Below are 11,297 nucleotides of genomic sequence, written 5' to 3'. Positions count from 1 at the left end.
TGAGCCTTTGAGGCCTTAGTAGGATAGAGGTGATCCCAGGGAAACAGTCACCTGGTGTGTATCAGAAATCCTGAGAGGTGGAATAAATCAAGTCCAGGAGTTTTCTAGCCAGTCTCTCTCCTCCCAAGTTACAAAGAAAAGAAGAGTCATTGATTTTTCTAGAACCAGGGTATGATTTTTAGTGACTTCCTCACTGTCCCACCCCCAACTCCTCTAAAGAAGCCAGCCTCCCCAGTGTATATAAATAGTGACACTCCCTGTCCCAACTTGAACCTTTCTGCCTCCCAAATGGGCAAGTCTTACTTAATGGGATGTCTCATCTTACTCTGCCGTTTGAGGGGTGAGTCCCAAGAGTCATCAATGTGAGATATGTCCAGGATCCAGGAATGAGTGGGAACTCCCATGATGAAGGCCAGCTTCGGCAACCCAGCAGAAAAGCAGCCCCTGTGTGCCTTGTGCTCACCCTGTGTCAGGTCACTGGGACCTTAACCAAAGCCCTTTTGCTGGTAGGAGGAAGTAGATGATTTACTAACAGACCGAGAGATTCCTAGAAGCTGTGAAATGGGGGCTGGAAAATGATACTCTGCAGAGAGTATGACTTTTGTCCTTTCGCTTTTTCAACAGTTTTCTCTGCGTCATTTGCACATGAGGTTGACACATGTGAGTAGAAACGGGTGTGAAAGTGAAGAAAAAGATGAAGGGAGAGTCCAGGAGAAGTGGGGTGGGGTGGGCACTGGGGACTCAAAGTAAACCACAAATAGACATAATCTCCACATTCAGCAGCCTCTTCTGGCAGGAGACAGCCAGGATGGAAGCTGTCTGTAGGGCTAACAAAGAAGCAGGGCAGCAACTGACAACCTAGGGACAAGAGCAAGGGACCAGAGATGTGGGATGTGGGGTTGGCAGAAACCAGGTGGCCCAATCCAGGGTAGCAACCTCCTGGGTTTCAGAGGTCTGTTCTCACTGTCCAATCTTAAGTGAGACTATTCGACTGACAGAAGACAGTGAAGTAAAAACCATGTGTGGATCCCCTTCCTTCTGGTCTATGCCTCACCCTTAGGGGTAGGAAGAAGAATCTGAGGGGAAGAGGATAAAAGGGGAAAATGGTACAAGATGGCATGAGCACCTTCGGGGTAATAGAAGAAAAAAAAAACTCTCCACACACCAAGCTAGAATGTAGGATGGGCCTGGGGGGAGGGGAGCGCAAGGGAAGGTAAATCTCAGACGGAGTGCAGGCTTGTTCTCTTTACCTCACCTGAACAGCTGATAAAGTACTCGTTGGTGAAAATAACGGTGAGTACCAAGCAACCCTAGCCGGACCATCCTGGCACTATGCTTCTCTTTTCATTCTGCTTCCCCGTTCCATCCCTGCCATCTTCCAAGCTGGAGCTTCTGAGGCCGTGAACTCAGGTCACCCTTCTAGTTTCACCCATTCTAATAGCGGCACACATCCATGCTTTGGTGGGGTTTGGGGCCGGGGACACGCCGGCAACGCCTTCCAGCTCGAAGCATGCTTCGAACTGGAAGGGGGAGATGGGCTCTTTCCTAGTAGAATCATCTCTCATGTCTCTCTTCGAGTCGTGGAGATTGTGCAGTGTAGAATGTGCCACCTCCAGTTCCCCGGGGAAAAGTGCTCTAGAGGAAGAGGAATATGTACGGCCACAGCAGAAGAGGCCTGCATGTTTGGAAAGATCTTCAAAAGTAAGTGGTGGGGTAAGGAAGGAAGGATGGGGAAGAAGAGGAAGCCGGATGTGTGGGCCTTGGGGATGAGCACAGAGGAACTTCCGGTCACTGTAGACAGCCTGACTCCCGAGGTAGCTGGTAATATCACTCCCAGAATTCACTATGATAAAAGAGAAATGGAAGTGGCCGCTGAAGCAAAGGTAATACTCAAGGCAACAATAAGAAGCCTGGAGAGAACAGACGGGGCAGAATGCAGGTGACTGGATGGACATAATACCCCCTGGAGAGCAGCTAGTTAGTAACAAAAGCAGCTCTCTGTGTACCTGCCCAGGCTTTTTCAAGAATGGCTCCAGGCTATGGAAACAGGGTGGGGTCGGGGTTGGGGGGGGGCAGTGTCAATGATATGCCCTGGTTGCATCTCCTTGTAAATAAGGTTAGACAGGGTTTCTCTAGTTTCCTATCCTCAATGATACCCAAGCCTTGAGATTCTCAGCGGAAACCTCCCACTGTGGTTAATCCCTGACACACTTCTCTCATGGCCTTCCTACCTCCATCAAAGTCTTAAAACTTCACCACTATAGTCCTTTTCTTTTGGGGAGCCACCACCTTCCAATGCCTTCCAGTCCTTCATATCTGAATAATGGAGCATAAACTCCGCATGGTAGTTTTTAGATGCCAGCGTGGGCTGGAGAGAAGCTGACTTACAGATGCCTTTCCTGGGTTTGCTAATCTGCTCTTCCCTCTTCTGCAGGGGACGGTACCCTCTGGTTAAACTTCATGGGCTGCTTAAAGAACTGTGCTAATGTGAATAAAATAAGGTGGGGCCGCTATCTGGTGGACTTCAGGTGCTGCCGAGGCTATGACATGTGCAATGAGAGGTTTTAGAAGTTTCTGGGCTTCTGTGCTCCAACATCTGGATGATGGGATGGCTTCTCCACAAGGACATCCTGAGGACCACACTACATAGAAGGACTTCAGACATATGACTCTGCCTTCTATGTGTAAGAGGAAAAGCACCCTTTTTCTAAAGCCCCTTCCTGTTCCAAAATCAATAAAAAGTGAACAAATAAAACCTTCTTATCAACATCAGCATGTGATTGGGTTGTTAGTAAAGCCTACTGGATAACCAAGTACTAAGGACAGAAAAAATTAAAATTCAAAAGATGGATCCTTCTTTTCCATTCTTCTATTCTGTGGCAGAATATATTAAATTTTTATTACCATGTAATAATTATATACAATAACTGGCTTTGTTGTGACGTTTTCTTCCACATATACAATGTGTTCCGATCAGACTCACCCCACTACTCTCTCTTATCCTCCTCTCCATTGATCACCTTCTCCACTACCCCACGACTTCTACTTTCACATCTTGTGTATGTACAGCTCAGTAAGTTTAATCAGTGTTAGGGTTTACTGTTGCTGTGAAGAAACACCATGACCACGACAACTCTTATAAAGAAACATTTAATTGAAGGTGGCTGGCTTACAGTTTCAGAGGTTCAGTCCATTATGATCATGAAGGGGAGCATGGCAGCCTCCCAGGCAGATGTGGTCCTGGGGCTGAGAGTGTTACATCTTACAGGCAACAGGAAGTTGATTAACTGTCACACTGAGGGAAGTTTGAGAAAAAGAGACCTCAAAGCCCTCTCTCACACTGACACACTTCCTCCAACAAGGCCATATCTATTCCAACGAAGTCACACCTCCTAATAGTGCCACTCCTTATGAGATTATGGGGACCAATTACATGCAAACTACCACAATCATGGTTGCTAAGAGGAGCATCTTTGAAAGGTTACTTACAGACATGAAGAAAATATCTCTCCTTTTCCCAACAGCTACTAAGCTTGTGAATGCTAGAGAGGGATGGAGTCTCATGAGTCTCTCCCCAGATAAGCACAACTGCCATGAGTTCAAAGTGCAATAGTCATGTTGTCCCCAGATAATAGCATTTCACAGCACTCCACCCCAACCCTGAGCTCTTCCTTTCTTCCCAACTCCTCCTCTGCCATGTTCCCTGAGCCTTGGAAGTAGTAATACAAATGTCCTATTTGTGGTTCTCCTATGACAAGCTATGAATCTCAGTAGCTACCACTCCCCACTGCAAAAAGTGAGCAGCCCCACTGATCTATGGAGACAAACGCAGTTATTTAAAAGAAGAGCTGACAGGTCCATTTACCATATCTGTTCATGTCAGTTTATGAGACCAACAGTTGTAGCTTCCTCATTAAGGCCTTTTGCCTTCCCCAATGTGGCTGGATATTTTATTAATTCTTTCTCTGGTTTTCCTCCCTGCCTCTTATCCCACTTAAATTAAAGCATGTACCACTGGCTTCCTGAGAAAGAATGTACATGGTGAAAAAAAATCAGTGCTTGAACTTTTCCTGGATTTTGTTCATCGATACTTCCATCAGGCTGAGTGAAAGGTTAGGGTGTGGAAAGAGACCTGTGCTAGAGATGCAAAGAGAGAGGGGGTCTTCTCCTTCTGTCTTTATGGCTATGAACTGTTAACACAGGATTGTGGGAGCAGTCTGTGGAGTTCTTGTGCATACAGTCTCAGTCTATTCGAATTCATTATGTGCAACTTTGTTGTCATGTCCAGCAAATACTGTTTCCCTACAGACATCTACTCCTTCTGGCTCTTACAATCATTCTGGTCTCTCTTCTGAGATGATCCCTCAGCCTTGGGGGAAGAGGGTGTGACAGAGATGTCTCACTTAGAGTTGGACGTCTTAGTCTCTTATTCTCTGCACATTGACAGATCGTGGGTCTCAGCATTAGTTGACATCAACAAACAAAAAGAAGCTTCTCTGACAAGGGTTGAGAGTTGCACAGCCTATGGGTATAAAGGTAAGAAGTTAGGGGCAATTTATTACTAGGTCCATTTTGCATTTCTTGTCGGTAATGTATTAATCAAGTGTTCTGAGGTCTTTGATTCCTTTATATGCAATTCTGGTATTATAAATGACAGTGGATATTGTTTTATGTGCAGTGACAATTTATATTCCTCCTTTGGGTTATTTATGTAATTTATTTAATTGTTCATTGTTTATTATTTAATTGTGCAGTTAACCTTATATTAATTTATATGAAAGAACTTTGGTATATTTAGGAGACAAACTATTTATCAGATAATCTTTTCCCATTGCATTCCTATGTTTTTTTTTCCAAGAGAGTGGTTTTAACTAATCAAATATTTACTTTCATATGTGGTCTGATAGCTTAGTTAGAGAAGCTTCCTCAGCCATTAGGTTGTGTAGACACTTAAAAAATCTTGACCTCTCACATTGAGGACGGAATGAGAAGGAACCTTGGGATTATACAGGTCTTGGATTAAATTCTGGCTCTGCCATTAACTATCTGTAACAGATTGTATTTTCCAAAGTTTGCTGTAACCAAATCTCCTATATCACAGCTTCTCTCTAACTTCCTACCCTCTAGTGGAGGCAGGGAAGCAGCATAATACAGCAGACAGGACTCCCAAGACTGGGGCAAAAGAAAAAACAAAGGATACAATCCCCAGCTTCTGGTTTTCTTCTGTCCTTGGTCTTCCTCTGAGATTTTGGTCATCGGGGAGAAAAGACAAGCTCCAGGTTTACCTATGAAATTCTCACACAGTTCCGAGTGCTCACCAATGTGGTACACAGCACTGTACTACGGTTTCAATGGGAAATTTCCTTCACAGGCATGCTTGACTATTTGGTCCCAGGCTGATGGCCAGGTTTGGGGAGGCTATGGAAACTGGTGTATAGGGCCTAGCCTGCCACTCACAGCTTTGAGGGTCAGTAGCTCAATCCTGCTCCAGTACAGCCTGTGTTCCCTGACCTTCCCATATCTAAACAGTTCAGGCTGAAGTCCCCTGTCACAGTGAATCCAACCATGCCTTCCTCACCAGGAAACCTGAAACCAGGAGCCACGATAAACCTTGCCTGCTTCAGTCAAGGACTGACTTGGTCATCGTGATGACAACAGTCATGACCAGAAACTGCAATACTTGTCTATTTATGTCACCAGCCTGTTATCAGATTGCTTATCTATCAATTTGTCTACATTATAGAAACAGTGAAAAGTATGTAGGACTATATAGCTACACACATATATGTAAGGTATTTAGAATTTGTCGAGCATATATTAAAAACTAATAATGATAGACACAACAGACTTTTTAAAGTCAAAGTTTATTTGATTTTTTTCACAATTACAGCTTTAATACATGTGAAATTCATTTTGGATAAATGTATGAAGGTGTGTGAATTATTTGTTGGTCAATTGCAGATTCACAGGTTGCCGACCCAAGTACAATTCTTAAGAGGATATCTGTAAAATAATCCCTGTGTAATTACTCTAACACATGAAAGAGGAGCATCTGTAGCTAGAGTTTTCCTGCCTGGCCCACGGTCAGGGCAAATCTCTCTCACCTGCCAGTCCCACAGCCACTCAGACCCGACCAAGTAAACATAGAGACTTATATTGGTTACAAACTGTATGACCGTGGCAGGCTTCTTGCTAACTGTTCTTATATCTTAAATTAATCCATTTCTATAAATCTATACCTTGCCACATGACTCATGGCTTACCGGCATCTTCACATGCTGTTTGTCATGGTGGCGGCTGGCAGTGTCTCTCTGACTCAGCCTTCCACTTCCCAGCTTTATTCTCCTCCTTGTCCCGCCTATACTTCCTGCCTGGCCAATGGCCAATCAGTGTTTTATTTATTGACCAATCAGAGCAACACATTTGCCATACCGACCATCCCACAGCAAGCATCTGCCAAATAAAGAAGATGCTTGGTGTGGCATCATTTAGGGAAAGAGATTTTCAGCCAGGTTTTACCCTGTTCTTTTGCCCAAACTGCACACTAGAACTGGGGAGAATATCCCATGGTGGGTGATGTAAAAGAAAACATCCTCAAGGATGAGGACAGTTTCATCCAGATTGTGAGGAATCGTGCATCCAAGAGTCTCCTCTTTCATGAGTAATGTCCTCAGACCCTGCACCCTGTTTCTCAAGAGAAACAAAACAAACTTCATTTTCCAACCTGGCTCATTGTGTTTGAGAGCTCTATTCCCAATGTTGGGGTTGTTTCCCAACTTAAAACTTAGAGAGAGAATAGGGCTGGGGGTAGCTCAGTGGGTACTTGCTTAGTGTTTGTCATGCCACCCCCTCTAAAACTTAGAGAAAAATGGAGCAAAGAAGTGAAGGAGGAAAACGTTAATAAAAATGTGGTCTCAGTTACAGACTAGCTTTAGACTTGTCCCATTTATAAAATGTGCTGGGCATAAATTATACCACAGACTTATCCATACCTTGGTCCAATACTCTAGACACTCATTGGTTGAGAGTTTAGCAAGTGGACAAAGCGAATCCCATTTGGCAGAGAGAAAAATCTATAGATAAGTAAGCCACTGAGCTCTCAAAAGTCAAAGATCCATGCAACTAGGTACATTGACCAGGACAGAGTCTGCCCAGCACCAAAACCACCCATGTCTGCATAAAAACCCAGTGCTGTGAGGCTCCTATTCCTGATATCTGTTCATGAAGCACAGAACAAGCTTACAACTTCATGCTCAGCAAAATCCAAATTTGGCTTTGTTAAACATTGGTTCGGGATCTTTTTAAAGGTTATTTTGAAACCCACTGCCAAATAACATTCTTTTTTCCTGCATTGACCTCTACAATCCTCATGAGTTAAGGGTTAAAAGAGTCCAGATACATCAAAATTCCATGACACAAACTCAAGCTCCCACATTACATTGGCTTTTCCAACCTGCTTGTCTATTCTGAAAAACTATTTCCACGGTTTCTGGTTTGGTTTGGTTTGGGGATTTGGGGTTGGTTAGGAGGGGTGTTTATTTGTTTTGTGGTTTTTATTTTGTGTTTTTTTATCCATCCTTGACTATAAAGTCCAAATTGGGAATTCCCCAAAAATAACAACAACTACATTCTCTGACACAAGACAAGGAGAGAAAGTTCATTTAATTCCTCAAGTAGAACAATTTGTTCATTGGAGGATTTGTTGTGGCATAATATAGTTGAGAAGGCTCACAGGAATCCAGGAGCGGGGATTGCAGTAGGCTTCCTAACCAGCGGAACTTGGTTACCCTCTGTCCATCTTGGCCCCTCGTGTGATGCTCCAGTGTCTGTGCTACTCTGGTTTTGTTTATACCTTGGTGCTTGGTGCATGTGCTGTCTGCATATTTCTCCTCTTACTGGTGTTAACTTCTACTCTTTCATTCTTTCTGCTACTCATAACTCTATCTTACGGTGGCATACATTATTACCCAAATATCACGTCCTAGTTAACTTTGTCAGCTTAGCACAATCAATTAAGAAATTGCTTAGATCAGATTGCCTTGTGGACATATCTGTGGGGGACAATCTTGATTATTCTTATTGACATAAGAGAGCCCAGACCACTGTGGGTGGTATCATTCCTAGGCAAGTGGTCTTGTATTGTATGAGACAGCTAGCTAAGCATAAGCCTGCAGATGAGCTATCAAGCATTGTACTCCTATGGTTCCTGCCTCCAGGCTCCTGGCTCGAGTTCCTGCCCTGACTTCCCTCTGTGTTGGACTAAGATTTGGAAGTATAAGCCAGACAAGCCCTTTCCTATCCTCAGTTAGTTTGGGTCAGGATGTTTTATCCTAGCAACAGAAAGTAAACTAGAGTGGTACCTCACGCTATCTGCAGATTCTGTTACCTTTAACTATGATAGAAACCCATTTCCACTTTTTCCTTCATTCCCATCAGAAGAAATTGAGTATTCAATTTTGAACAAGACCTCAATCCCTAATCCAATCACCTGGTTCAACCCAGAGCCTTGATAATACAAACCAGATCCACACACACCAAACTGTTTCTGCATCAATGACAACGTCCACAGATTCCTAAAGTTTTGTTGTTTAATCTTTCTGTTTGTTTAGGTTTTTCTCACCGGAGATTTCCCCCATGAAATCTACTAGACAAAAATTTGTCTCAGAGCATCAGCAAATTGGGAAGCAGGGCCCACCCCTTCCCTATCTCCAGAATCCATGGGTCAAAAGTACTGAGCCAGGAAGTCTCAGAGCTAGTCCAAAGAGAACCCCAACTCAGAGGACTTGGTGCAGACCAAGACAGCATACTCACAGGTTTTCCTGTACAAAGTGGGGATATGATCCCAAGACTTTATGTTTTCATATAGGAGATCAATAATTCTGAGCATACTCACAGGTTTTCCTGTACAAAGTGGGGATATGATTTTGACCCAAGACTTTATGTTTTCATATAGGAGATCACTAATTCTGAGCCTACTCACAACAAGTAGCATTGTCAGCGAACCAAAGTGCCCTGCCAGATGTGAGAACAAGAATTTGCAAAGATTCACTTGGCAATGACGCTGAGCTTCTAGCCCAATTTCTCCCATGACTACTTCCCTTTTCAATGCCAGATGACTTTCTCACTTACAATTAGTTAGGAGAGGAGAGCAAATACAGACTTTGGGGGAAAGGGAGTGGGTAGGAAGTTGAAGAATGACCACAAATCCACAGGAAATTCAGAACTAGGGTCCCATGGGGAGGTTGCAATAGTTACTATGTTTGCAACAGATGAGCTCTGTTCTCTTTTCAAAACTCAGGAAGTTGATGTCCTCACAGTTGGTCATACATGACAGTCTCGAATAATGATACATGCTCTGCCCTGAGGAAGTGAAAGAGGGAAAGAATTTTAAAGACTATTCTTTCTTTCTATATTCTTGGAAATAATTCGTCTTCAAACTATCATAGACTTCTCCTTCTCATTGCTAACCCACAGAAGGGATTTTATTACAGAACTGACCAGAGACATCAACCCCTCCACCACTCAGTGTTATCTTAGGGAAAGGTCCATATTTCCACCCCTGTACAAGACCACTCATCCTCATCAACTCCACTATCCCACTCATCCTAAGCACAAAGAGCACTACTATTTAGAAGGGAACATGTGGTTAACTGCCCATCACTCTATTCCCCACATTACCTTTCCTTGTGAGTACGTAAATGTTCTCAGCAGCACAGGACTGTCTATGCTTCAGTGTGCAGGAACTCATGACTTCATAGCATAACCCAAGATGATATTTGTTACATTTATAGCACATTGTTCCAAGATCTTTGAGATACAGAAAGAAGTACTTGGTGATTGTGGTCTCTGAGAAAATTTTTGCAATTAGATCCTTCTCTGTGGGAAGTTAACTATTAATCCATTAGTTCTAACCTTGCCCAAATAGGACTCCTATAATAATTATGAGAGAGAGAAATGTTTTGTTTTGTTTGAGACAAGGTCTCTCTATGTAGCCCTGGCTGTCCTGAAACTCTTCATGCAGTCTAGACTGGCCTTGAACATACAGACATCCACCTGCCTTTGTCTCCCAAGTGCTGGGAATGTGAGACAGAAGCTTATAGACGTAAAACAAATGTATACCATTTGAGGAAGTCAGGGTTCCTGTAGAATTTACCCATAGGGTTCAAGTAATAAACATTTTGTCTAAACTGAATATTCTGTCAGTAATGGGTAAAAGGAAACAAAGGTATTTTCACTTCCTTACTAATAGAAATAGAGAAAGTATGCCAGGAGAAGACTGAACTCTACGGATTCCATAGTAAATTGAAGGGAAGTTTACTCCTAAACATGTCACAAATGAACTGTTTACCAAAACCTTTACACCAGCCATGGTCATACCTTCAAGCTCATGAAGGTCACCTACAAAGAGAAAGAAAGGCGGTCTCCATTTGTCACAATCTCCCAGACCTCCACAGCCCCACAGCCAGTCTTGGAAACCCCTCCTTTCCCAGCATCCAGTCACTTCTTAAGTAGCCACCAGCCGCCCCCTTATCACCAGGACTTACCCCAAGATGGGGAGGACAGAAACACCATCCCCAGCATCAACAGAGCAAACATCCTGCAACCCTGGTCTTCAGCAGCTGCCTGTGGAAGGTACTGGCTCTTTGCTCACTTGAGAGGAGTGGTTGACCTGTCCTTGGGCTGTGCATCTGAATTACATCGTCATTAATTTTCCAGGACAGACAGTACCTCTCAGTTCCAGGATCAAGTCATTGTGTCTGACTCCCTCAGGACACACCCCTAGATCCTAAACATAAAGTTGTGACCTCCCTGATTCACCACACCTGCTCCTGTTTCTGGGCTGCAGGTCTTAACAAATCCTGGAGTCGGTCTTTAGAGCTCCCTTTGTCCCATCCTTAAAGGAGAGTGGCAGCAAACCTCAGCCATTCTACCTGCTGGCTTCCCTGCAGCTGAGGACATTTCTCTGTTTCCACTGCCCTTGCCATGATCTGAGCCATCTTTATCTCGACTGACCAATAACTTCATGGTTTGGCTTCCTTGCGTCTACTCTTGCCCCTTCATGGTGATTTCTCCAGGTAGAAGCCAGAGAACCATTTATAAGTCACAGGTGCTATGCTGCCCATCCAAACCCTCCAAGGACTTCTCAGCATACTTAGAAAAAAGGCCTTCCCTGGGGAAATAAGTAACAGCTGCCTCTCCAATGTCTTTCCCAGCCATATTGGCCTTGCTGATTTAGGTCCCGACTCGGATGCCCCCAGACAGATACAACAGCATTACCTCAGTAGTTCGTGGAAAAC

At 43.8% G+C, this 11,297-nt stretch overlaps 2 protein-coding genes across 6 annotated transcripts; one reads left to right on the top strand and one right to left on the bottom strand.

Annotated features, from left to right (window-relative positions):
• Positions 1-242: 242 nt before the first annotated feature.
• Pate1 (prostate and testis expressed 1) lies at positions 243-2,772 on the top strand. Of its 4 annotated transcripts, XM_059266747.1 has the most exons (6): positions 243-340; positions 625-660; positions 1,264-1,293; positions 1,579-1,701; positions 1,798-1,883; positions 2,435-2,562. In XM_059266747.1, exons 1-6 carry the CDS (start codon positions 289-291, stop codon positions 2,453-2,455), a joined length of 348 nt encoding a protein of 115 aa, XP_059122730.1. In that variant the 5' UTR covers positions 243-288; the 3' UTR covers positions 2,456-2,562. The 4 variants fall into 4 exon arrangements, with proteins under 4 accessions (XP_059122730.1, XP_059122729.1, XP_059122731.1 ...); XM_059266746.1 differs by lacking the exon at positions 1,798-1,883 and having other exon boundaries at positions 244-340; positions 2,435-2,772; XM_059266749.1 differs by lacking the exons at positions 243-340; positions 1,798-1,883 and adding an exon at positions 347-506.
• Positions 2,773-5,846: 3,074 nt separating this feature from the next.
• Positions 5,847-10,782, bottom strand: Pate2 (prostate and testis expressed 2). Of its 2 annotated transcripts, XM_059267617.1 has the most exons (3): positions 10,545-10,782; positions 9,679-10,398; positions 5,847-9,360 (listed from the first exon to the last, which is right to left on the bottom strand). In XM_059267617.1, the coding sequence occupies exons 2-3, from the start codon at positions 9,794-9,796 to the stop codon at positions 9,224-9,226; spliced, it is 255 nt and encodes an 84-aa protein (XP_059123600.1). In that variant the 5' UTR covers positions 9,797-10,398; positions 10,545-10,782; the 3' UTR covers positions 5,847-9,223. The 2 variants fall into 2 exon arrangements, with proteins under 2 accessions (XP_059123600.1, XP_059123599.1); XM_059267616.1 differs by having other exon boundaries at positions 9,679-10,782.
• Positions 10,783-11,297: the final 515 nt, after the last annotated feature.

Source organism: Peromyscus eremicus, chromosome 7, assembly GCF_949786415.1.
Source record: "Peromyscus eremicus chromosome 7, PerEre_H2_v1, whole genome shotgun sequence".
Lineage (NCBI taxonomy): Eukaryota > Metazoa > Chordata > Mammalia > Rodentia > Cricetidae > Peromyscus > Peromyscus eremicus.
Note: the sequence above shows the minus strand (reverse complement) of the source record. Positions and strands in the feature narration are given on the sequence as shown.